The sequence below is a fragment of the Aotus nancymaae genome, unplaced genomic scaffold, assembly GCF_030222135.1.
Source record: "Aotus nancymaae isolate 86718 unplaced genomic scaffold, 86718_ANA_hifiasm-v0.15.2.pri h1tg000108l, whole genome shotgun sequence".
NCBI classification, from domain to species: domain Eukaryota; kingdom Metazoa; phylum Chordata; class Mammalia; order Primates; family Aotidae; genus Aotus; species Aotus nancymaae.
Window position 1 is genome coordinate 36,833,843 of NW_026988523.1, and position 26,650 is coordinate 36,860,492.

Consider the following 26,650-nt stretch of genomic DNA (forward strand, 5'->3'; position numbering starts at 1 on the left):
CAGAGGCCTCAAGCAGGCAGTTACCTGGTGTGTGTAAGAAGCAATGCAGAAGGCAGGGCTTCCTCAGTGAAGTGCTAAGGGGAAGAGTGGCAGGAGACTGGAGGCAATGGGGGCGATCGGGTGGAGATTGTGGGCACTTAGGGCTCTGGCTTTCACCGTTAGAGAGGTGGGAGGCACTGCAGGGTTTTGAGCACAGTGACCGCAGTGCTGAGAACAGGCTGTAGGGAGGAAAGGGACAAAGAAAGGAGACAAGAAGCCACCGCTGTAACAGAAGTGAGTGGTACCTCAGACAAGGGTAGAAGCCTGGAGTGGTAAAATGGGGTGGTCTTCTGGGTGTAGATATTTTAACTCTTTATTATGGAAAATTAAAAGCATCCAAAAGTAAAGAATAGAATAAGCCTCCTTTCTTCCCATAACATACCCATCACCCAGCTCCAGAAATGGTGCACACATGACTGATCCTGCTACATCTATACCTATCCACTTCCTACCACCCTCCACCCTCACCTCATCGGGTTATTTCAAACCAAATCACATCATTTTATCTACTAATTTAATGTACACTGAATCTACATTAATAACCTTTCATCTGATACTTCAGTATAACCTCTAAAAATGAATATCCTTTAGTTTTTATTCACTAAAATAAACTCTTGCATCCAAAACATGTAACAATTTCTTAATATTAGTGTACAAATTTTCCTTAGTATTTCATGGGTAATTTTTTTCTTAATTTGATTTGAGTCAGGATCCAAACAAGACCCATGCATTCCTTTTGGTTGATATGTCTCAAGTCTCATTTAATTTATATGTCTTCTCCTTTTCTTTTTCTTTTTTAGGGTGATACATGTGACAAATTCATACATTCATATAATTTGTAAAGATCAAATCAGCATAATTGTGATATCTGTCACCTTAAATATTTTTATGTCTTTTCCTTATGTTGGAAATATTCTAATTAATTTTCTTCATTTTTCTTCTCTCTTGCTTTCTCTCTCCGTTTCTTTTCTTTCTTTTCTTTTCTTTTCTTTTTTTTTTTTTTTTTGCTATGTATTTGTTAAAGAAGCCAGGTCATTTGCCCTATAGAACTTTGCCTCAGTTTGTGTTTTGCTGGTTGCAATCCTATGATGTAATTTAAACAAGTTCCTTTTTTTCCCGTGCATTTTCTATAAACAGTTATTTAGTTAGAAAGACTTGAATGGATTCAGTTTTAATATTGGGGGCATGGATGCTTTGCAGGTGGTATTGTACACTTCCATCAGGAGACCTATAACATTTGGCTGCTAGTTTTTGTCAATTATTCAACCAGTAGGTGTTATCATGAAACATCCATATGAAATTGTGGTTTCCTATTTCTTTCATTCTTTCTTCATTTATTGCAAGAATTATTATCACATAACCTACTTAGTAATTCAAAGACACAGTTCCCACAAAAAAAGCAACTTTATTTCCTTTGAATAGAAAATGGTATTTAGAGAATAAAACCTCTGCAAGGAGTGCTTATTGCTAACAGGTTGGTAATTATTTCTAGGCCTTTTCAGTGGACAAATGTAGGAAATACTTATCTTTTTTTTTTTTTTTTAAGGCAGAGGTCATTATGAGTTTATACTAATATTTTCAATTCAAATTTAGGTTTACAGAGTTGTTACTTAAGTTTTTAATTTTATATGTGTGTCTCTTTAATGTTGCAAGTCTTTGCCCCAATGACATTAACATAATTATCATTTGCTTTTGGAAATGCAACGTAGAGCTTGCATCTATAGCTCTTCTGATGTCCTCTTTTAAATTCCTCTCTCCGTAAACCATTTCAGGTGGGTTATTTTATCTGCAACTGAATCCTGACAGTGTAAGCTGTGACGGCAGAAGTGAAGGGGCTTTGCATTGTCTGTGCAGTACCTGTGCAGCCACTCAGTTAAACAAACGGATGCAAGTGAGTCTCCAGTGAGAGAATTGTTGTAGATGTATTAAGCAGAGATCCAGGTCACCCAGCCTTTTTCATCTCTGTGCAAATCCTAGTTCACCAAAATTTGGGCTTCTGTTTTTCAAACCAGTCCTTCTCTCTCTTTATCCCTCATCTCTAAAGCAGACTCTAGGGGCTATGTTAGGTCAGGTCCACAGCAAGTAATACGGGGTCTTCTCTTAACTGTGGATCCTGGCCATTTTAGTGAAGCCTTTCAGAGGCCATCCCATCCCAACTTCAGAGTAGATGAATGAGTACTCCTGGGAGTGAATGCATATGGGTGAGAAGAATTGGAAAGCTGGAATGAGTTGATCATTCCAGGGGCCATGAGGACTTCACTGGGCCTGGGGCTTTGGATAAGGGACAAATCACATGAGTAGGACAATCTCCTAACTTTTCATTCTCATAACGTTATTCGTCCTTAGAGCTGACCTTTCCAGCTGAGTTATCTGGGTGTTGTGCCTTCACCTCAGTGTAGACAACGGAGACATCCTGGAATGGAAGAAAGAAGTGGAAACAGAGAGGGAGTGTGAGGCAGCAAGTAATGGGGGAGATAAAACAGTGGGAAAATAAAACTCACCTTATCCTCTAGAAGTGTCCTGGAGATATTAGCTGTGGAGAGAAAGAGAATCACTCAACTATGGGCATAAGGATGAAGTTAGAACTCAGTCTGTGAGCTGATTCCCTAGAGTCTGGGAGCCACTGGGTCCTGTCCATTGATTATCATGTGTCCCCACCTCATCCCTTAACATGTCCTTCAATACATCTGACTTTCCATTCTATCATTTCTTAACCCAGCCCTCTGCGAGTTCTTTTCAAGCTCCATTGATCTGTTAAGTCCTCCCTCAATACTACACTAAGAAACCTCACACCCTTCCTCTACCAGATATTGAGAGATTATTTTTCTCTTAGTTTTAGTTCTTGCCTCTCTTAACTTACAACACTGTCTTCTCACTACCCCCAATGGTTTGGCAAGTTCCCATTATGGTGCTCCATATGTATGCCCTGTGAGGAGAAACTCTCTCCTACATTAGCAAGCTCTAGTTCTTGATTTTACTGCCATGGTTTCCTAGAGAGGGAGCCAGAGTGAGGGGAAAGTTCAGCAGATATGATTTGTTGAACCATGCCTATTAGAAATTAAGAGTCTCAGAGTAAAAGGTAGATCGGAGCAGTGTAGTAATTTTATTGAGAGATAGAGCCTGAAAAAAACATACACTCCGGGGCACTAGACGTTTCTCTGTTTCTTACTGTATTGTTACCATATTCTTACCCCAAACCTTTTGGGGTTACAGATATTTTTAATGATATGATGAAAACTATGTACTCTCCCCAGAATAATGGTCATATGCACAAAACTTTGCGTATGATTTCAGGGGCTTCATGTAAACCTTGAGGAACAGGTGAGGAAACCATTCTACAGATCATTAATACTTCAAGTTTCTGAAATATAACAAGTCCATCAACAGAATGCTTGGCTTAAATGGTGTTTTGATAAATATGTCAAGGAAAGAGTGTATTTTGTATTTCTACTAAAAATACAAAAATTAGCTAGATGTGGTGGCTCATGGCTGTAATCTCAACTACTTGGGAAGCTGAGGCACAAGAACTGCTTGAACCTGAGAGGCGCAGGTTGCCATGAGCTAAGATCGCACCACTGTACTTTACATTGTAATGTCTGTGCAATCCAAGAAGGAATTAGACATAATCCATACTCCAATTCCTAAGACTGAGACAGTGACATTGAAAGAGGAAGAGGGCCGTATTTTCCAAATGGAAGTTAAGGTCATAAAGTTGAATGAGTATATATGCATGTATGGTGCAAAAAGAAGATTATTAGAAACAATAGACTTCCCTGGAAAACCTTGAAAATTTGTAGAAAATCTAGTCTGTAGTCATTGTATGCATAGTCACATGAACACATTGTCTAACTTAATTATAGGACAAGAAACAGGCTGTGCCAATCTAGAAAATTTATAACCTTTGGTATTATCCATTTAGATGAACAGACTAATGAAGAAAATCAAAATGACCAAGGTAGCTCTGTAAGATAAGATGTACTCAATCAACCCAAGAAAGGTTGTGGCCATTCTAATTCTCCCATTCAAAGGGGATCCTGATTAATGGAGGTGGCTCAGGGAACCAAGTGAAGACAAAGCAGGGGATCAGGTGATATATGTTGGTCAAATATAGTAATAGACTGTTCATGCAGCAGATATAGCAAGACAGAAGACTTGGTCTTAGCTTTGTCTTTTACTGGCTTTGTGACCTTTGGAAAGTCCTTCACCTCTCTGAGTCTTATGTATAATATTTCATTTCCATAGAATAGCTTCAGCATCAGGTTACAACTGAAGTTCCTAGGAGATTTTAACTTCCCAAGTGAGGTGCCATGGGTAGATTCATACAAGAAATAGAATTGTTTGTTTCCTTGACTCTAAGGACCCAGGTTAATCAATCAAAGCAACGAAGTATGGGGAGGAAAATTATTAAAAGGTCTGTTGAAGAGATGTCTTTAGAAGGATTGATCAGTTGATGTCCACTGTGTCTCCGCTTTGGCTTTCTGAGGTGGCAGTAACAGGTGGAGTTTGCTATTTTGTGGCCCCCAGACAGGTGAAGGAGGTCTCAGAAATTCCTCTTGAACTTCTGAAGTGATTTTGAAGTGATTTCCCTGATACTGGGATACAGACCTCCCACCTCAGAAAGCCAAAGTGGACCATCGGTTGCAGTTACTTAGAGCAGTGTTTTTCTAACAACAGATCTCAATTCGTCAGTGGGTCTTAAAATGGAACTGAATAGGATTAAAGAAGTGAAGTAGAACTTCAAGAGACAACTCGGCTTATTCTGACCAAAAGGGACCTACAGGGACTGGATATATCTTCCCATTTTAAACAATGAGAATAAAGGACAAAGCGGTAGTTTTCACATATTGCACCAGTTTACCACCGAGCTGTGCATGGACTGGGGAGTTCAGACAGAGCCTGGCTTCTGGCTTGAAGCTTTGCTGACTTGAAGCAACAGAGACCAACAGTTCTGTTTTACTGAAGCAGCTACAATTTGCAGGACAGTACCAGAGAGATAGGAGGAATGCAGATTGAAAGCTCCAGAGGTCTGCAGAGAGTTCTTCTTAAGTCTTTGGCTGAATACTGATAGGCATATTTGTAAGAGGAAAGTATCTTAGGCCAGGGTAAGAACCGCCAGAAAAGAAGAGGCAAAGTAATACCAGAAACTGATGCAGATCTTGTAATTCATGGACCATCTGGTGTAGAATCCCCAGAAATGCATCGCTTTACTATCGGGCTAGATTAACCCTTCTGTAAAGGTTGTTTGAGATTCACCCTTATAAAGCTTAAAAGCAAGCCTCAAAATGATCCAATTCATTCCAAATAACTTACTTGCTCCAGAATAAAATTTAAAATTTGACAGTAATTAGAGGAATACAATACTGTAAAAATCACATTTTCCAGCACTTAATTTAAAAATGCCATGCATATGTACATATATATGATATATATGTATAAATATTCTCAGCACAATGCCTACCACATAGTAGACATCTTACAAACATTTATTCATTCAGACCTAAGGGCGACCTTAGTACATACACTATAGTGATCACAGTATCTATCAGAAGGAAGCTTTATTTTCATCCCGATCATCAGCAAAAGTATACCATGTGTATTTCAGTGTCTATCTTTCCTTCTTAGAATCTAAGCTCCCCACTGCAGGGATTTTTGTCTGCTTTGTTTGCTAGTTAACTTCCAATACTTGCAATAGTACCTAGCACATAGGAGGTCCTCAGTAAATATTTGTTGATGAATGAATGAATGAATGAATGTAGTTTGCAGCCAGAACCTCTTCCCAGAGACGTACCTTCCCCTTCTTCTCCCAGTCGAATAATCTGGATCTCAGAGTATATCAAATCTTCCTCTTTGGGATGTACTGGAAATAAAAGACATTTTCAAGGCTGTTTCTGTTAGTATTAAAGTGCTACAGATGCCTCTTCCTAAGCATCACCTCCACTCTTCTTGGACACACAATGGAACAATTATCTGGGAATATCTGGATTTGGGACACTTTAGGGAGTCCAGGGGCATTTCCCAGGGCTGAAAGCATATTACCTTTCCATGGCTGAGGCCAGGAACAGCTTTCTAGAGGGGAACCCTCACCATTGGCATACAACCGCTGAAGTTCCACCTGGGCAGGGCAAATGGAATGGGAGGACTCTCCTGGCCCCGGAGTGGGAGGGATCCTGTGAGACACAGAAATACATAATAATCCCTGGAACATTATAACATGCAGGATAGTGAGATGCCCAGGGAGAGAGGCAGAGGAGAAAGAGGATTTGGGGAAAGTCAGCAGCCAAGAGGGCACTGGAAACCCTGGATGGTTTAGAGTTTCAATAGGTCTATATAGAGTGAGATTGTTCTTTTGAAACAAACCCTGGAGCTCTGGAAACAAGGATAGAGAGTCTCTGACATCATAGTAACAATCATCGTCTCATAGTTAGAATGATCACTCTTGGTTGGTTAAAAAATATTGGCTTCCCAGCCTGGGCAGCATAGTGGGATCTTGTCTCTACACAAAATAAAATGAAGCTGGCCAGGCCTGGTGGCATGCGTCAGTAGTCCTAGATACTTGGGAGGCTGAGGTGAGAGGATTGCTTGAACCTGGAAGGTCAAGGCTGCAGTGAGCTGAAATGATGCTATTGCACTCCAGCCTGGGTGACAGAGGGAGATCCTGTCTCAAATGTACATACACTGCCTTCTTCATTATCAGGAAAGAGTGCTTAAATGTCTTCACTTTATCGTTGGCCTGGTGAGGTGGCTCATACCTGTAATCCCAGCACTTTAGAAAGCTGAGGTGGGCAGATCACTTGAGGCCAGGAGTTCCAGACCAACCTGGCCAATATGGTGAAACCCTGTCTAAACTAAAAGTACAAAAATTAGCTAGATGTGCTGGCTCATGGCTGTAATCTCAACTACTTGGGAAGCTGAGGCACAAGAACTGCTTGAACCTGAGAGGCGCAGGTTGCCATGAGCTAAGATCGCACCACTGTACTTCACATTGTAATGTCTGTGCAATCTAAGAAGGAATTAGACATAATCCATACTCCAATTCCTAAGACACTGGCATAGAAAGAGGAAGAGGGCCGTATTTTCCAAATGGAAGTTAAGGACATAAAGTTGAATAAGTATATATACATGCGTGGTGCAAAAAGAAGATTATTAGAAACATAGACTTCCCTGGAAAACCTAGAAAATTTGTAGAAAATCTGGTCTGTAGTCATTGTATGCATAGTCACATGAACACATTGTCTAACTTAATTATAGGACAAGAAACAGGCTGTGCCAACCCAGAAAATTTATAACCTTTGGTATTATCCATTTAGATGAACAGACTAATGTGAAATAAGAAATCTATTATTTTGCATGTTGCAAACTATGAGCTGACAAAGTTCTAGAAAGCTTCATTTTTGACCAATTCAAGGAATGTGAAAATGGGGGTATCTAGCCACAGGGCCAAAGAGAAATAACTTGACCTAATTTTGTAACCCCACAGTTTTGCATATTGTGTACTTGGGAAACAAAAAAGGAACTGGTAGAAGCTGAGGTCTCACCTGGTTTCATCTCCCAAGAAACCATCTCCTGCAAAATAAAGCAAAGACGCATTTGTGTCAACAGAGAAAGCCCTTTCTCAAATACTTCACATACAGGAGCTATCTAAGAGTGATCATCAAGAAAGTAAATTCAAACACCTGCCCAGTCCTGAATTTTCTTGAAAATGATGTGAAGAAAGATTGAACAAAGCAGATAATTTGTTGAGGCCAGGACTGCACACTCCTGAGTTAAATATGCAATTGTTTGAGAATTTATTAAGACTCAAGTCTGTGTTGAAATCCCTCAGGAAATATTACATATAACCAAATTGTTACTTGCAGAGTAGAGAGCTGTGGGTGAACTTCGAGGAACAGCTGTGGCCATGCCCAGAGGAGCATCGGGGTCTGACTGAGGCTCACTAAGATTTGGCCAGAGATCCAAAGCTCCCTACATCCAACCCAATGCAGGACACACAGAAGGTGCTGTCAAGAATCTGGAAAGTTGAAATTGAATTAAGAGACAGAGTTGAAGGATGTGGGTAATTATTCTAGAGCTGAAAAAGGTTCTGTGCCTGTCTTCTACACCACGTTTCTTGGCATCCAAAGCTAGCCTGAACTGGGCTGAGGTGAGAAGCCTCTGGAAGTATGCAGCAGACAGTGCCTGGGACAAATGTCTCCGTAAGGCAGCGGAGGCTGACCTGGGGAGAGAGGGGCTGCTGGAGCGTAAGACAGCAGGCTCAAGCTCCGCCCCAGAAAAGTCTCTTAGGGGAGAGAAGGATAGAAATTAGCCAGCTCTTATTCTCAGTCATTTCTGCAGAGCCTTTCAGTTCATTTTGAATCTCCATTTATGATGGATTTAGGATAGGCTGAAGTATTCAACTGGCCGGTCGGCATGAACCAAAGAAACTGCCTCAGTAAACAGTTCAGATAAAGTTTTTGGAACTTTACATTAAAAATTCCACTCTTCCTCCTTTTCACTTGATACTTAATCAATCAGACTAGATATGAGCAGCTCTCATTCACGGCCTCTATTTGCAAAACTCCCCCTTAGACATGAGTGTGTGTGAGCGATGGGGGTGGCGACTTGGGAGTGGTGGCCTGGTGGCCACTGAGGCTGGCTGCATGCTCAGTTCAGGGGAAGGGACAGGGCAGGAACTCTGGCAAAGAGAAGAGCACAAACCTGACTTCCTCTGGCGCCAGCAGTGAAACAGCAGGACCACAGCCAGGAGAAGAGCGCTGAGCAGCCCCCCAGTGGCTCCCGCGGTGACAAGGCCATCTCTGTTGCCTGGAGTCACTAAGGGAAAAGGACCTGTGTGAACCTCAGTGGAGAGGTTCAGGGCTTGGGATTGCCTTTTCCTCAGCTTGGTTGGGTACTGAGCCCTGGAAAAGAGAAGAATCCAAAGGACTAGGACTCATAAAGACATCTTGGGCCAGGTTATGGCCAGGAAAGCTCACCGTGGATGGGCCAGGGCCTGCATGGAAAAGGAAAGAGCTCCCTCTACCTTCAGTGAATCATTTTAGAAACTAACAATTTAGGGGAAATCCTAACGTATTCTGGTAACCTGGCTTCCTACGAATTTCCCCCAGACACCTGGAGAGCTACCATGGGACTGTGGCTTGGCAGCACCTAACTTAGGAAGCAAACTGTCCGAGAAAGAATGAAAATTCATCACTGATTAGGGCGCCACTTGAACCAACAGAGACTCTGTTTTAAAGCTCTGCATGAAAAAAGCACATTGGACCACATGATGAAATGACATCAGCTTCCTTCCTCATAGAGGCCTGTGCCTTGTGCGCTCTGAAGGGCAGGAGAGAAAAAAAACTGATGGAAAAGTACAAACAATCAATAAATTTTAGGGGCTTTTGATGTTTCCATGGGGTCCATTCTTCTAACCTTTCATCCACAGAAAGGGAGGTTTCATTCAATTTACTCATTTATACAGCAAATATTTACTGAGGCTACCCTGTGCCAGGCACTGACCTAACCCTTGAAAATATAGCAGTGAACGAGACAGTAAAGTCCCTGTTCTTCTGGAGTTTATAACCCAGGGAGGGGAGACAAGCAATACCCAAATAAATAAATTTATACCACGCCCTGTGGTGATGAGCTAAAGAGCAAAAGCAGGAGAGAGGGGCGGAGCTTGGGGGGTGGTGCTTTTCATATATATTCTTGGTCCCCAGGTAAACTAAATTCAGACCTCAGACACAGGTACCACAGAATTGACAGAGAACATGCAGAGAGTAGAACAACAGCAACACTGACCATGATTTTCATTTATTTTCATCTATGATTTCTGGCACAGAGGGGCCATTGGCCAGGAGTGGCTGGTGACATTTCTGACATTATCCTTCCCTTCCTGACAACACCAACAAACCTGCCCTTTGACCTATGAGTGGTTCTACCTGTAGACGGTGTTCCGTGGGCAGCCAGCTCAACCTCCCAACCTCAACAGCTGAAGGAGTAGGGTGGAGAGCAGGGAAGAAATCTAAGGACAGAGAAGCTTGGCCACTACATCCTGTATTGAATCTTTCCCCATTGCCTGCTGGGGCAACCGCTTGTACAAAATCAGAATCAGCCATGCCCAGGTCTAGGATTCTGGACTCAATGGGCAGAAAGCAAGTTACTCTATGTTCCTGTTAACCCTGTTTCCTAGAAGAAATGGCTACTTTGGGGAATGTAATTGAAATCTGCCTCAGTTAGAAAGGCACAGATTCTAAATCCAGATTGTTTGGTTAGAATTCCACCTCCTCCATTTACTCACTGTGTGGCCAGGGAAAATTATTTAATCTCCCTTTGCCTCAGTTTTCCCAGTGAACTGGGGATTGTAAGGTTTGTTAGGTTCTTGCCGAGTTTAAAAGGAAGAAACTGAGGCCAGCACAAGAAGATCCAATGCAAAGGATTTATTCGGCTCCCGGGTGAAGTTCTGTGGTCCGACGGTGGGGGTGCCGGAGAAGTCGCACGGACTCCTCTCAGACGTGGGGTTTTATAGGGAGTGGAGGCGTTTGATTGGTTGTGGGAGAGCAGGGTGTGGGAAAGGCAAGACTGCTGTTGGGTAGAGTTACAAGACTTTGTTTGCATACAAGACTCTACTGCTATTGGCTAGGGTTACAAGACTTCGTTTGCATACAGGACTTGGCTGCTATTGGCTAGAGTTACAAGACTTCGCTTGCATACAGGACTCAGCTGCTATTGGCTAGAGTTACAAGACTTCGTTTGCATTTTTGTGGGGTTTTTTTTTTTAAGGGAGAGCTAGGCTGTGCGGGGGTGAGGGGGGCAGTGTCTGAGCTCCCGGCAGGCGACCGGCCTTACAGGGATGATTGTAACTATTTACTGTTGTAAATGAGTTAATGCATGTAAAGTGCTTTGAACAGTGCCTGGCATCTAAGTGTTATGTCTAGGCAAGTACTAGCTCTTATTTGTTGTCCTAACACCATGCCCTAGGCTCTCAGGAACTTCAGGCTGCTCTAACACCATGCCCTAGGCTCTCAGGAACTTCAGGCTGCTCTCTGATTAGCTTAGAGGACACCTCCAGAGGTTAAGCTTGCTACCCTAGTCCTACCCCAGACAACCTCAGTCCATGGATTGAATTGTGCCCTTCTCTCCCAGATTCATATGTTGAAACTCTAACCCCAATGTGATGGTATTTGGAGATGGGGCCTTTAAAAGATATTAGATTTAGATGAAGTCATGAGGGTGGGGCCACAAAGATAGGATTAGTGCCCTTCTAAGAAGAAACACCAGAAAGGTTGTCCTGCTCTCTCTCTCTGCCACTTGAGGACACAGCAAGCAGGTAGCCTTCTGTAAGCCAGAAGGAGAGCCCTCACAAGAATCCAAATTATGTTAGTGCACCAATCTCAGACTTCCAGCCTCTAGAACTATGAAGAAATACATTTCTGTTGTTTAAGCCCCCTAGTCCATGGTATTTGGTTGTGGCAGTTCAAGCTGACTGAGACAGCCCACCTTAGCCCAGTGCATGCAGCTACAGCAGAGTTTCTCTCCTGTTGTAAATTCTCCTATTTCTAAGCACAGGGATTTTGCATAAAGTCCATGAATAAAAAAGATTTAGGATACTCATTCTAAATTCATATTCATATTCCAGTAATATTCCATCAAATATTACTGGATCCTTGATGTCTGTTTAATCTCTGAGATCATCTGTTTTCTTAACAGATATTGATACCTACTTTCCAGGGTTGTCGTGGGAATAAAATGAAACAATATGTGTGGAGTGGCCAGTTCACCGCCTGGATCAGGAGAAGCTGATCCATTCTAATGACCTTAACCCCCAAGAGGGAGAGGAATAATTTGTACTTACCAACAGATTCACTGTTATCTCCTCAGAGATTATAATCTTTGAGCTTCCTGGGGTAAACTTTTCAGAATAAGAGGCTTCCTGTAGAAGAAACACCCTCTACCATCAGTGTTATTCTGGATTTCAGGGCATTCAGGAGTCTTCAGAGGGTGCCCTTGGCAGCTTGCAATTTTGCTAATGCCTTCTTTGCCTTCCCTAATCTGATTGTTGAAATGCCATTGAGCCCTGGAATTCAAGACCAGACTGGGCAACATGGTGAGAACCTTTCTCTATGAAAAAATAAATTAAAAAATAATAGCTGAGCATGGTGACACATGCCTGTAGTCCCAGCTACTTGAGAGGGTGAGGTGGGAGGATTGCTTCAGCCCAGGAAGTCAAGGCTGCAGTGAACTAAGATCATGCCACTGAACTCCAGTCTGGACAGCAGAGGGAGACCTCGTCTTTAAAAAAAAAAAAATCATTAAAATGACATTAGTGGGCCTGGCGCGGTGGCTCACGCCTGTAATCCCAGCACTTTGGGAGGCCGAGGCGGGTGGATCACGAGGTCAAGAGATCGAGACCATCCTGGTCAACATGGTGAAAGCCCGTCTCTACTAAAAATACAAAAAATTAGCTGGGCATGGTGGCGCGTGCCTGTAATCCCAGCTACTCAGGAGGCTGAGGCAGGAGAATTGCCTGAACCCAGGAGGCGGAGGTTGCGGTGAGCCGAGATCGCGCCATTGCACTTCAGCCTGGGTAACAAGAGTGAAACTCTGTCTCAAAAAAAAAAAAAAAAAAAAAAAAAATGACATTAGCTCAGTCTCAGTCCTTCTCTGCTGGGAATTATACCCATTGTTGTTCCCAGACTGAGAGGCAGACTGCTGTGGCACTTAGTTCTGGGGAAACACCTCAGTCTCTTAGCCTGGTAGGGCCTGCTTGATCACAAGACTTGCTTCGAGGGAGCTGAAGGGAAAGTTGAGCAGCATCTGGGCCGTTAGCATAGCAACCCCTTGCCAGAGCCTCTGACTAAGCTGTTCAGGTTTATGTCTCTGACTGTCAGAGATGACCTCATATAAACAGTGCAGCTGTCTGCCTATTTAGCATGGTTGACAGTGGGTATTTGACTGTGTGGTATTTCTTTGGAGAGCTTTGACATGGCTCTCTGTATCTCTGAGCTAAATGACTGCATCAAGGTTCAAATCTAGACTGCCATGTGTAAGCTCTGTGGCTTTATACAAATCACCAAACCTTTCTGAGTTGTTCTTTCCCTTCTGTAGAATGGAGATAATAATGTCTTCATAGGATTGTTACTATGATCAACAGAGATGATATGCACAATACTCATTTATTCAGCAGATGTTTACTGAATACCTGAGTCAAGCACTATTCCAGGCACTCAGGATACAACAGTAGTAAAAAGAAGGATCCACCTGCATGAGGCTGATATGGGACACCTGGGAGAAGGCAACAAACAGATAAGGGCATTCATGGCCTGGGAGTTGGTGATAAGTGCTGCGATGGGAGAATTAAGCAGGACCAGGAGAGCAAGAGCTGGAAAGAGGACTGCCATGTTACAGAGCGTGGTCGGGAAAAGACTGACAAAGTGAGTAGAGTTCTGGAGGAAGTGAAGAAGTGAGCATGAGGATATCAGGGAGGTTGCAGTGTAAAGGCCCTGAGGTGGGGTTGGGCCTGGAAAGTTTGAGGAAGAGACAGAGGGTCAGCATGGTGGGAGTCGAGAAGGCAAGACAAAGTGGTGGGAGATGAGGCCAGGGTGACAGGAGGGTTAGATCATGCAGGGCCTGGATGATCTAGGTGAGTCATTGAGACGGTGTTGGCTATCTGCTGAAAGACATGGGAAGCCAAGGAAGGATTCTGAGCTGAAGAGAAACATGATCTGACTTATGATTTAAGAGTTCCCTCTGATGCTGCATTGAGAATAGACATACAGAAGACCAGTTAGGATGTCATTGCCATGATCCAGGCAAGGAATGCCGGCGACTTGGACCAGGTGGTAGCAGTGGAGACTGTGAGGAGTAGTCAGAGTCTGGCTGTGTTTTGAAGGTAGAGCCATTAGCACTTGGAAGTGGATTAAATATGGGGGATGAAACAAGAAGAGGCAAGGCCGATGCTTAGATTTTTGGCCTAAGCAACTAGGGGAAGGGAGTTTTGTATTTACTGAGAGGAGGATTTAGGCAGGAACCTTCTGAAGTAAAATCCAAGAGCTTGGTTTTAGATGAGTTGTTTGAGACGCTAACTAGCTGTTCTTATGCACTTGATTTAAATACTTTAATATATGAGCCTTGAGTTCAGACTAGAGGTCTAAGTTTTAGTTCAGTTTGGGAGTGACACATAGGTAGAAATCATAAGTGCATTTAAAGTCACAGGACTAAATGAGATGATATGGAAAGTGGGCACAGCTTGTCTGAGGACAGATCCCCGGTAGTTCCCAAAATGCAGAAGTTGGAAATGTTATAAGGATTGGGAAAGAAAACTTTAAAAAGTGTCTGGTGAATAGGTAAAATACCAATAGGTTATGTCCCAGAAATCGAGGAGGAAAATGTTTCGAGAAGGAGGGAAGGATCAATTCTTTCAAAACCTGGAGGTAGATCAAATAAAATGAAAACAGTTTTCTACTGGCCTTAGAAACATGGAGATCATTAGCAGTTTTAGTGGAATGAGGCAAACCTGGTGGTGATGGGTTTAAGAAAAAAATAGGTGAAGTAAGGAGAGTGAATAGAGATAACGCTTTTGAGTTTTATTATATAGGAAAGCAGGGAAATTGAACTTTGCAGTAACTTAATAAAAGCTTGCTTTTTTTCTTTGACTTTAGTTTTTTTTTTTTTTTTTTTTTTTGAGAGCCAGGGATGCAACTAAACCTGAGCTTGAGAAGGGATTGAAGCCCAGTAGAGACCATTTCCTTAGTGCCAAGGTAGCTGAGTGAGAACATAGCTTGGCCCAGTGTGGCTTCTTGGGGATGGAGGAAGAGACGTAATTGAGCTAAAACTGTGAGATCCCAAAGTAAGGCTTCTTTTTTCAATGGACAAAAGTGGGCTCTGTATCTGCTCTCCATGCTTTTGAGTTTCCTGACCCATATACAATTTGGCTGCCGAGAATCCTTCAGGATTCTATTACAGTAATGAAGTCAAGGAATGCCTTGTGCTTTTGGTTCTGTGGACCTGAAGCTGCTGGTCTGATGTGTGTGGATGATTGACTGAAAGGAGAGGTGTAGTTGACACTGTAGGGTGACACTGTGGGGTGACAGAGCTGTGCCCCACGCAGAAACACTGCTGACGAGATAAGGCTCCTCTTGAAGATTAACACGCAATGGATTCAAGCACAGAGAAACAAAATCACCTCCAAAAGGCAAAATGGCTCCCGGCCAGGCCATCATTACCTCACTACAGGACCTTACTCTGACCTGACTGAGTTATTAATATTCTAACGGAAGAAATTGCTTATTACAGTGGAGCGTGGCAAAATGGAAATACAAAAAGCAGAGTCACAGGGTAATAATGTTCTCTATCCCCACCCTTAATTTGAGGAAGTCTGCTGAGAGTAAATAATTAGGTCAGTAGAGATAAAAACTCACCTCTCACGGTGACGTTCAGCACCGCGCTCCGGACGGGGCCGTAGCTGTTGTCTGCTGTACAGTAGTATCCCCCCGCGTGGCTCTCTCTGATGGCAGGGAGCTCCAGCTCTGCTCTCGAGGAACGCTGAGTTTTCCTCCCCAGACTCTCCTGCGTGTCCTCTCGGTGCCAGGAGAACGTGGTGTTCCCTGTGCCTTCAGCCATGGAGCAGACAAGGACCAGCGTCTCCCCTTCAACCGCCTGGCCCCCTGAGGGCTGGGTCTCCAGGAGCACCCCAGACACAGGGATCCCTATGTGAAAATGAGACCACAGGTGGAGGCCAGGTGTGAAGGAGGGCAGGGCTGGATAGCTGGGGTGTTGAGCAGGGTCACTTTTTATGTGACTTCAAGATAGACTCTTCAGCAGGTACTAGCATGGTGGCCGACAGACTGTGAATTTAGGGCTGAGAATATCACTAAACGTGACAAGCTTTCCATCCTGATATACAAGGCCCCAGGAAAGAAAAAAGGACTAACCCAGAGGAAGCATTTGGGTTTTGTCTGACATCTTGGCTGGAGGTCTGAGTTGTTTTGAGGGAGAGGTGATAGCAATAGTGGCCATCATGGCACTTGGCTGGACCACATCTGTTTTTAAAAGTCCTAATTTGGTACCTAAGTGATACTTATTGGGTCTATCTATCTCCCCTTCTCTTCTGCTGTACACATCATCAACACTCACATTGTTTGTAGCTACTGAATAGGAAAAGGTAGATGCTTGCCTTCTAAATAGTTTCCCCCAAGACCTAGCATTCTAGAATCTGCCAACTCCCTAGCAGGGAACCTTGTTTTCCTGTTTTGTTTTGTTTTCCATAGCTCTCAAACCTAACTCCATGAGTCAACTGTGATTCTGAAGTGATAGAGTTTCAAAGGAAGACTGAGTTTTTAGGAAAATGGAGGTAGAAAAGTAGTCATGTATTTCTTGTATTGTAGTACTTCATTTTTTGGCCTAAGTCTGGTGCCTCTGTCAGGATGATAAAATCCATCTCTTCTACATAGTCCCCATTCCTACAGAGCCCAAGGGGCAGAGAGAGGCAGGGAAGGTGCCTGGCTCTCCAACACTCACGTTGCACGTGGATCTGTAGCGAGGGACTACGCTTGTGGACGCTACCGATCACTGTTTCAGCACCACACCAATAGGATCCCGAGTTTTCTCTCCAGATGGTTGGGATCTGGAGTTCCGGGGACTTGCTCCAGTTTGACAGGATGACCCTGTCATCTCTGAAGAAGATGAAGTGAAGTGGGGTGTCCAGCCGCTCTGGAGGAAGCTGTGTTTCACAGCTCAGGTTTACAGAACTCCCCTCGGTAGGCTGAGAGTCTGTGGCTTTCAGCTCTGGATGTGGAAAGAGTTCTAGAGAGAAGAGGTAAATCAATTTCTGAGCACAAGAGTATTTAGCACTCTGTGAGAGACAGGTTTGGATGCTCAGTCCCAGGAAACGTTAGACACACAGCAAGACAAACTTATCAAGCCCTCTACCACATTTTTCTTCCACAGGTTTATTCAGATCCAATTACCCTACTTTCTCTGCCTCTTAGAGGACTTGTGCCTATCATCTATTCAGAGTTTCAATAGTAATCCATAAATTCCTTCCTTACATGCTCAGTTTCCTAACCCTGACATTACTAACAAAATTTATATGAGGTGAAAGATTTACCTTGAATTTTAATCATTTTGTTATTTGATTTAAATACAAAATTTTTGTCTCCATATCCAAAGCATCGATAATTGCCACTGTTATTTGAACTTGCTTGTGGGATAAGAAGATCCCAGCTTTTATTAGATTTGGAAATAATTTTTTCATTCCAAGTATATTTCACAGCAGTCAATTTCGTGTTCCTCCTTTTCTGGCATCTCAAAACCAATGTGTCGCCTTCAAACACAGAATATGGGGCCTGCAGGATTAAGGAGCCTGGAAAAGACACAGAGAAGAGATGATCATTCAAAGCACTCCTGCTGCCTCCTTCCTCCATGTCTCTTAAATTACAAAGGTTTTATTGTTTTCTTCTTTCTTCCACAGGATGCAATCTCCTGATCCAAGCTCAAAAACTCCTTCTAAATCAGTGTAACATGCTTCAGGTACAATTCCTAAATAAATCTGAGACACGTCTACTTAAGCATTCACGGTCAGATTCCAAAGATAAGGATTCTAATGTGGAGAATAAAAGCTGAGAGGAGGTGTGATCAGAATCCCTGACATGATCGAGTACAGCAGAATTTAACACCAACCTGCTCACCGAGTCTCAGAGCAGGAGCTATGAAGGAAGTAGCACTTGGAGAACTATGCACAGAACTCTTCCCATGCATTGGAGTGTGTTTTATAGCAGGATTCTCGTCAGAGACACAGTCTAGGTATCAGGGACAGTGGATGTGGTCCTATGGAAATTCCGTGCTGTTCAGATTGTAATGATTTTAATTTGAGATTAGCTATAACCCTTCTGTCTTAGATGACTGTGTTGAATGGCTAGTACTGTAGACCATGCCCTTGGAAGTGACAAAAATCCTCATCAATCAGGTAAAACTGGACAGGAGGAGATGTGGGAACTTGATGCCAAGCAGAAGGAAAACTAGGAATGAGGAGGGCACACGTCACAACGGGTGGGGATGAAAAGCCTTAGATTGGAGATTTCCCACCTCTGAGCTGCTTTGGTGGCACTTTCGTCCTCAGTACATTTATGTGTGTTTAATTCCTCCCTTATGAGGCTATTAAAGCCCTGCAGGGCAGGATCTGAGACAGCTTCATTTTTGTGATCCCTAAAGCTAACTCATTTCCTTGACTGTGTAAATGTGTGGGGATGGTGTGTGGGGATGTTGATTAATATTAACCATTTAAACTCAAGTTTCAATAGTAGTTTGAAAATCTTTTGTACACATTGAGGGAGAACGTGAAACTGAAGTAGCTTGGATTGAGTGTTAGAGAGGAATAAAAGACCCCAGTTTGTAGAACCTCCAGGGAGTTAAGACAAACCGAACCCATTTATAAAGTTTCAACTAATTCTTCTTTCTCACCTGAAGAAAAGACCAAGTGCACAGGGTCACTTTGTGGGGAGCCCTGGGCCTGGCATCTGTAATCTCCGGATTCCCGAACCTCGAGGGTGTTTCCTGGGGTTAGGGTCAAAGTTTCTCTCCTAAAGTACAGATGATGCCATTTTGTTTTCTCTGTTGCATTGAAGTGAAATCCATTGCAAGTCAGAGTCACTCTGTCTCCTTTGAAGACTGTGGTCCATGGAGGATGGAGGGAAATCACAGGTTTGTGTGCAGCTGCTGAGGAGGAAAGAGTAATGGGTCTGAGGTGGAGGTGCCTGCAGTCCCAGCTGCAGTGGCTTGTGTGGGTTACACTGGAGGACATGGCATGGGAGATCCTAAGAGGCCCAAGGACGACTTCTGTTTCCCCAGGTTACAGGTGAGCTGTGTTCACCTCCTCCCAGGTGCAGTGGCTGCTCAGTGGTCTACAGCAGCAGACTGGCCTTTCAGAGGGAGGGCAGCTCTAGCAGGATCCACTCAGCAGTGACGGATGATGGCAGGCTCACAAGCTCTCTTACTTGTTTCAGTGAGCCAGGTCCTCAGGTAGATAGTTGGAAACTGTATTTCTCCTGGGCTCCCACCTGGGATCCTGGTGTTACAGAGACCTCTCTAAGATGAGTTCTTGTGTGTGAAGGGTACTAGAAAATGCCATCTCCAGGTTTGTCTCTTTGGCATATAAATTATTTTGAGCTAAAGGCCATGGAGAATCACCAGAAATAGGAAAAGTTCTAAAAACAAGGCACACGTTTTCCTTTATAAATAAAAAAAGAAATTTTCACTTATAAATGAAATTTCCTTTTGTAAATGTGTCTCCCTCTCCCATACCAGGAAGAGGAAGACTCTTAACAACTTTCATCAATAGAGAAGGCATTCACTTAAATATTGTTTAAACTTTGTTTCACTTAAATATTCACTTAAACCTTGTTTACCATGGTTTTCCTAGTCAACCTGCCACACCTTTCCTCCCCCACCCAGAAACCCAAAACTCCTTTTCCTTTGTTTAGTCTAAGATGGTGTACAGGCTGAGTATACCTTATTCAAAATACTTGGGGACAGAAGGGTTTTGGAGTTTGAGTTCTTTTCAGATCTCGGAACATATGCATAAACCAAAAATCTGAAATCTGAAATGCTCCAGTGAGCATTTCTTTTGATCCTCATGTCAGTGGTTAAAAAGTTTCAGAATTTGGAGCATTTTGGATTCCAGATTTTCAAATGAGGGATATTCAACCTGTGTAAATCTCAGTCATCTGGCTGCCTCCTTGAGCCATGTTTTTCTTTGCAAACTCCCGTGTGTATGTACACTTGTTAATCTGTCTTTTATCAAGACAATTTATGGATCCCAGAAAATTAACTTGTAGGAATCAAGAGAAGACTTTTTCTTTGCCCTCTTAAGGTCTGCTGAAATATCAACTGATGAAAAGCACATTTGTAGGAGAAATGGCCTACAAATTTATCAACATGTACAGGGAAGAATTACAAAGTGATTCCCCAAATATGCCAGTGGGGCCCAGATACTTACCCAGCCATTTTTAGAGGGGTTTTGGGAGAGGGGTAATGTGGGTAACTCTTTTGAGGGGCAACACATAATGACTAGGGTAATTAATGGATAAATGGTTTTATTTGGAAGCTAAATGAGCCTGAAGGATAGACATTTTCTTATGATAGGGTCTGTTCATCTGTGTCTACACCCTTCAGTCTTCTCTACATTCGAGGATGATAGCAGGGAGGGGAGGAAAAACAACTGCTCTTACTGGTGGGTTGGTTTGGTCTTTAGGTAGATAGGGGAAAAGTTTCTTCTGTTGATCTTTAAGGGCCTTCAATTTAAAATACTCATTATACCAGGTGGCCATATTTGGGGGTGAAATATTTTGGTTCTCTTCAAAACTAAGATAGGTAGAGAGAAATTTATCCCTCCTCTACATGTAGCATGAACATGAGATGGGATAGGAGTTGTAGATGGAGTGAGTATAGAATTTGGGGGTCAATTAGACAGTTATGAAAAGGGGCTTAAGTAACATTTTTACTGACAAGAAGTATGTATGGGAGAGGTGGGCAGGCTGTGTCTGACATAAGAAATATATTCAGGTAGCTGCAGAAAATAAGAATACAGGGAGCTAGATGCTCCTAACTCCCCAGACCTCAAAGGCACTCTCTCATGACAATAAAACACTAATCCTACATGAAATTAGGCCCTACAATCTTTGAAGCATTGGTGTAAAGAAACTGAAGAAGGCAAGGATAACACAAATTAAAAATAAGAGGCTTAATTCTCCCTGCCAAAAGTAAGAGACTTCTCCTCCTCTTTCAGAATTTCTTTCTCTCTCCTTTTCAAATGCATATAAATGTTTACATTGGTTAAATAAGCCTATTGCCTGACTCCCAACCCAGGAAAGTCCTGGGAAACACCTTTTTGAATACAAGTATCTAGAGAGATAGTTACCCTGTCTCTCAGTTCCTATGGGAGGGCAAGTATCTAACTTTGATGGGCTTTCTCCAATGTGCAAACCTACCTGCTGTTGTAAAGATAGAAGTTTGTTTCCTCATGTTTTCACTCATAGGCGAGTGATGAACAATGAGAACACTTGGGCACAGGGAAGAGAACAACACTCACTGGGCTAGGTGGGGGGGTGGGAGATGGAGACAGCAAACCACCATGGCATGTATGCACCTATGCAACAATCCTGCGGGATGCGGGATGTGCACATGTACCCCAGAGTACATAAAAAAATTAACTCAAAATAGATAAATGACCTAAATATAAGACCTCCCACATAGAACTCTTTAAAGAAAACACAAGAATAAGTCTTCATGACCTTGGACTTAACAATGTGTTTTTAAACATGACACCAAAGCATAAAGAACAACAACAACAACCACAAAGAAGTTTGTTTCCCTTCAGTTACTTAAGACAGGTTGTCTCCCCAGTTACCGGAATAAAGTTAAAATGAACTAGTGGGAGAAAAGGTGTTGTCAGGCCCTCTTCCTTGAGGCCTAGTTATTGTTTATCTTGAAAACACGTATGAATGGGCTGTATCTAATTGGCTGTTTGAGGGGGTGGAATTCCTTTCTGTCTTTGCAGCTTCTTAGTGGGTTGCCTGTGATGCTCATCATATTCTGGCTTATTGCTTATTCAATAATACAAATATTTCCTTTCTCTACTACCCTTGTGGAGAAAGGATTTCTGAGTTGGGAGAAGATTCTGTTTTTAATTATATATCTTCTAACAAGAAGCTGTTGCTGAGACTCTTTTTAATCTGAATGTTTATTTTCTGAGTTTTGTAGCTCTGACTTTGTGCCGGCTAACAATAACAGCAATTACAACACAAATTATTCACTATTGGAAACATCGCTCAAACAACCTGCCCAATTTAATACTACTATCTAGCCTTCTCCAAGATCAGTGCCTTGGTAGGCTAATCTTTCAGTGGGTATACAAATGAAAATTGATTGCTATTTTAGATTCTGCTGAAGATGCAGTAATTCATAAACTTGGTAAAAGTTATGTGGAACCACTGCTCTGATGACTCACAAAATCACTGAAGAGTGTGGCAGAGAAAGACCTATTAACAGTTACAAAGGAAAAATCGATCATAGGGAAAACACTTGTTTGGCTTTCAAAAGTCGGTCCCAATGCTCTTCTCTCTAACCTGTCGCTCACTAACGTGTTTGAAAAAATGAAGTACTAACTTTCCCACCTACAGGATCTAGGTCTGAATAAAGGAATGTCAGAGAAATGATGTGAGGGGATGGACAAAGGAATAGGGATTCTGGGAAAAGTTTTCCTTTTATTTGAAAGAAGATATGCACACTGGGAGCTCTTTCACAGCTTCACTTCCCTACTCCACCTGCCTCCCCACTTCTCCCCACTTTCTGCCTTGAACAAAGTCATGATGGCTGGAGCTGTGGCAGCTACCACTTTTTTTAAAAAATCGATATTCGATTCATGCTTTGTCCTACAAATTGCCTACGGTAATGTAACTTCTGTTTTCATTTGTATTAATTTTAAACAATAAAATATTTGTATTTCATTTGTATTAACCTTAAACAATACAATCTCAATTTTGGGAATTGCTATTTTCTACAAAATTTTAAATGGAATCACTTTAAATTATTTTCTTCTTGGAATCTTTTTTACTTAGACAAAGACTGTCTACATTTAAGAACTTATAGAAAATTGCTTTTTCAAGCTTAAAACTTGAAACCTTCTTGCCTTTGTCCAGAAGAACTTCCCAAATAGATCTTTTAGTTACAGCTAAGTGTGAAGAAAATGCCCTTTCTCTGTTTGGGAGTAAAAAAAAAGAAAACTAAAATAACCTGACTGCATGTTTTACATGAAGAAGCTAAATGTTCTGTTGGGTAAGGTAAAATATCTGTGTGTCTCTGCACACTTTTTTTTTTTTCCCAGACAGAATCTTGCTCACCCTGGCTGGGTGCAGTGGCCTCATCTCAGCTCATTGCAACCTCTGCCTCCTGAGTTTAAGCAATTCTCTTGCCTCAGCCTCCCAGGTAGCTGGGATTACAGGCACACACCATCATGCCCAGCTAATTTTTTGTATTTTTAGTAGAGATGAGGTTTCACCATGTTGGCCAGACTCTTCTTAAATTCCTGACCTCAAGTGGTCCACCCACCTCAACTTCCCAAAGTGCTGGGATTACAGGCATGAGCCACCATGCCTGGCCTCTGCAGACACCTTTTAAAAATAAAATTCTGTCTTTAAAAATTTGGACTGAATACCCTATGTCTTCAGTGGGGATGGGGCTGTGTTTCTGCTGAGAGACTAGAAATCCCTACCAGCTATGTTCCTGAGAAGCATCTGGATGTGGGGCAGTTGAGACTTAGATGATAGGTCTGCTGGAGGGAAGGAGAATTTATTTCCTTTGGTGTGTGCAACTAGACTCTTCTTTGCTCTGAGGAAGCTGTCCCTGCTATGTGCAGGTGGCCGTGTGGCCAGGAAGGGACATAACTTTTCAGGGCCTTCGTGTGTTTGGGACTGAGCTGGTGGGCTCTGAGATTAACCACATCGGTAGCTGTAGCTAATACCAGACACTTTTTTTGTATTTCATTTCCCCATTCTAAAACAATTAGCAAAGTCTGCCAAGTTATAATCTTGTCCCAGGAAGGATGTGTGGGAAATAGTCTGTGTTCATGGCACTGACGAGGGGAAGAACAGCAGAGTTAGGAGCTGCAAGTGACAGTGACAGTGCACCTCAAGGGGGCCAGAGCCCTCGCTTGGCTCCAGCAGCTCCCAGGGTGCTCTACAGGAATGGCCGGAACACCCGTGCGGTGGCTCCCTATGGAGGATGGGACTTTCTGCTGACCAGTGGGATAGATGGGGACTCAGAGTCATCATGATTTGAGCTATTAACAGAGAAGTGTGTCTCCATGGGATGCGGAAGTTTGGGATAAATTTGTTACACATGGTTAGTGGAAAATCTGCTGGAGACCCCGCCTGCCCCTCTGAAGTATTGGCTCATTTCTTCCTTGTTCATCTCGGATGCTATGCATTCCATCAGGTTTGGCCAGAATCCCACATCAGGTGGGGTGGCAGCTCCTCCTCCTGTGGATTCTGTGATGCATATCTCAGACCCTGCCATGTTTATCCAGCACAATGGCAGTTTTCGTTTAAGAGAGTGACCCGCAAATAATCTGATTCTTAGAGTCCGGGTCACCACATCAGCAGGTGTTTCCACATCTCTGCAGCCCTCAGGAAAAGGATGAAAGGGACAACAAGGACTCTTGTAAGTATTTGAGATAAAATGTAGTTATTAGGACATCTAGAGACACAACAGAGCAAAGAAAATAAGGACTTACCAGATTGGCCACAGACTGGAGCTGCAAGAGAGTCAAGAGCCAGCCATCAGCACAGGCAAAGAGTTCCAGACTATTCACCCTGAGAGCCCCACACTCATATGCTACTTCCAACCAAGAGAAAGAGAAACATGCTCTGTTCCACCTATCCCAGAGAAGTCGGGGATCACAGCGGCCAGACGCTCAGGCTGTGGACTCAGACAGTGTGGTTTGAATTTTAACTGTATGACCCGGGGCAAACCACATGAACTTTCAAGTCTTAGATTTCTCATTTGAAAAATGAGGCTCATAAAAGCGACCTCATAGTATTACTGTAATGAGTTAGATTAGTAAGATTTCAGTTAATGGCTGCTGTCATTAATTTTTTAGTATGGGGCTGCCGCTGGTCCCTCTTCTCTTGATTCAGAACACTTATTATCATAGCTAATTTGGAACTCAAAATAAGACAGACAGTAGGGGGTAGTAGTCAAAAACATAGTTTCCAAAGTTAGATTATGGGTTTGAATCCTGACTCTGCTACTGTCCTAGCTGCATAAATCTTAGGAATAAGACCAACATCTTTGTGCTTTCATATCCTCATTTGTAATTGGGAGTTATAAGAGTTCCACCTGATCAATTGTTAGAGAATTGGATAAATTTCTATGTGGGACACCCTTAGAAAAGTGAAATGTAAGGCCAGGCGTGGTGGCTCATGCCTGTAATCCCAATGAAAGGTCTAGGCGGGTGGATCACAATGTCAGGAGTTCAAGACCAACCTGGCCAAGGTGGTGAAACCCTGTCTCTTCTAAAAATACAAAAATTACCCAGGCATGGTGACGGGTGCCTGTAATCCCAGCTACCCAAGAGGCTGAGGCAGTAGAATCACTTGAAGCCATGAGGTGGAAGTTACAGTGAGCTGAGATCATGCCACCGCACTCCAGCCTGGGCAACAAAAGTGAGACTTTGTCTCAGAAAAAAGAAAAAGAAAAGTGAGATGGAGTCAGGGCTCAGCGAAAATTAATTGACATCCTTACACATTAACTATAACTATTTGTGTAATATTTTTCCTCATCTTGTCAAGACAGGTGTTCTTGCAGGTGTAGGTTGATGTTCTATTCAGAATGTCACCTCTTGAGGGCAGAATTTGTGTCCTTCAGGTCTCTGTATCCTCTGTGGTGCCTGCCAGTGTGGTATGCCATGTATACCCATCCATTCGCTCCTTAGTTCTCATCATGTGCCAGTCACACTAACAGAACCTCCCTTAGTTGGGGTCTGGGGATCAGGTGGGAACTAGACAAATAAGCTTAATAAATATTTAATGTACAGCAGACTGATTGTTCTTTAATTCCCTAGCTTGAGCTACTAGGAAATCAGTGCCTCATTTGGACAAACACTGACAAGTAGTACAAAAGCGGGAAGAAAAGCATCAATGGAAAACCATCTTATTTCTTCTCTTCTCATGCTCTTTGCAAACATCAGAGCAGGTTTGATCTCAGAATACAGAGAAGGAAATAACTATTCTCAGCAGATGATCCCTTCTACCTGAGTTCACAATTAGGATATGGTCCTTCACAAGGAACTCAGTTAATCTTTTCCTCTAGGTCCTCATGATCTGTGTGACTTACGAACTGAACCTAGCCATAGGTTTCTTTTTATATAAACAAGCCCATTTTGGGGTAAAAATGATTTTCCACAGGCAATTAATAGCAAAAGCAGATGAGAAAGGCATCTTTGGAAATCAGTTCTTATCATTTTTCCCTTTCTACCAGTAAATCGTTGTCTTTCCTTTTTGTTCCTTTTCTGCTGTTCTGAAATGGGAGTAAAAATCCATGATTTCAGCAGCTCAGAAAAGAGGACTTTTGCTCATGGCAAGGCTCAGCTTTGCAGCAAGCAGAGGCCTCTTCTCCATTACTTACCAAGGACCAGCAAGGACGTCCACAGCAGCATGGAAGCCTGCTCCAGGTGGTCAGAGAAGGAGGAGTTCTTAGGAGACAAGGCAGGCCAGCCCAGATTGCCCAAGTAGCACTTGGCTACACCTGCACCAGGCAGAGTTCAGTAAGCTTCTTCTTTGCATAAAACTGATTGAGATAATGAAGTGAAAGGGGAAGTAGAGGAATCTTTCTGAAAACACCCGATAGCAATGTTGCCCAGTGTGAGAGAATCCAGACCACGGCAATAAAAATTTAATAGAATTATTTAAGTACTGCTGTGACATTCTAGTGTGAATCACTTCTCAAGGCTAAGGTCACTATATTTTCAGAACTCTCCAGCCTCTGTCTTTCAAGGAAATCACAACCTATTCTCACTGCTACCAGAGATGATGTAAGATTGCAGGCCTGTTGAAATGCACATAAACCAAGGATGTCCCTGAAT

At 42.8% G+C, this 26,650-nt stretch overlaps 1 protein-coding gene across 5 annotated transcripts; it reads right to left on the reverse strand.

Annotated features, from left to right (window-relative positions):
• Positions 1 to 1,561: 1,561 nt before the first annotated feature.
• On the reverse strand, positions 1,562 to 26,290 carry FCRL4 (Fc receptor like 4). 5 transcript variants are annotated; one of them, XM_012449763.2, is made up of 12 exons: positions 26,194 to 26,290; positions 24,302 to 24,322; positions 18,475 to 18,729; positions 17,123 to 17,377; positions 16,534 to 16,818; positions 15,435 to 15,722; positions 8,734 to 8,847; positions 7,575 to 7,602; positions 6,076 to 6,206; positions 5,828 to 5,896; positions 2,541 to 2,572; positions 1,562 to 2,452 (listed from the first exon to the last, which is right to left on the reverse strand). In XM_012449763.2, the coding sequence occupies exons 1-12, from the start codon at positions 26,222 to 26,224 to the stop codon at positions 2,372 to 2,374; spliced, it is 1,590 nt and encodes a 529-aa protein (XP_012305186.2). In that variant the 5' UTR covers positions 26,225 to 26,290; the 3' UTR covers positions 1,562 to 2,371. The 5 variants fall into 5 exon arrangements, with proteins under 5 accessions (XP_012305186.2, XP_021523068.2, XP_021523066.2 ...); XM_021667393.2 differs by having other exon boundaries at positions 18,475 to 24,184; positions 26,194 to 26,212; XM_021667391.2 differs by having other exon boundaries at positions 1,562 to 2,572.
• Positions 26,291 to 26,650: the final 360 nt, after the last annotated feature.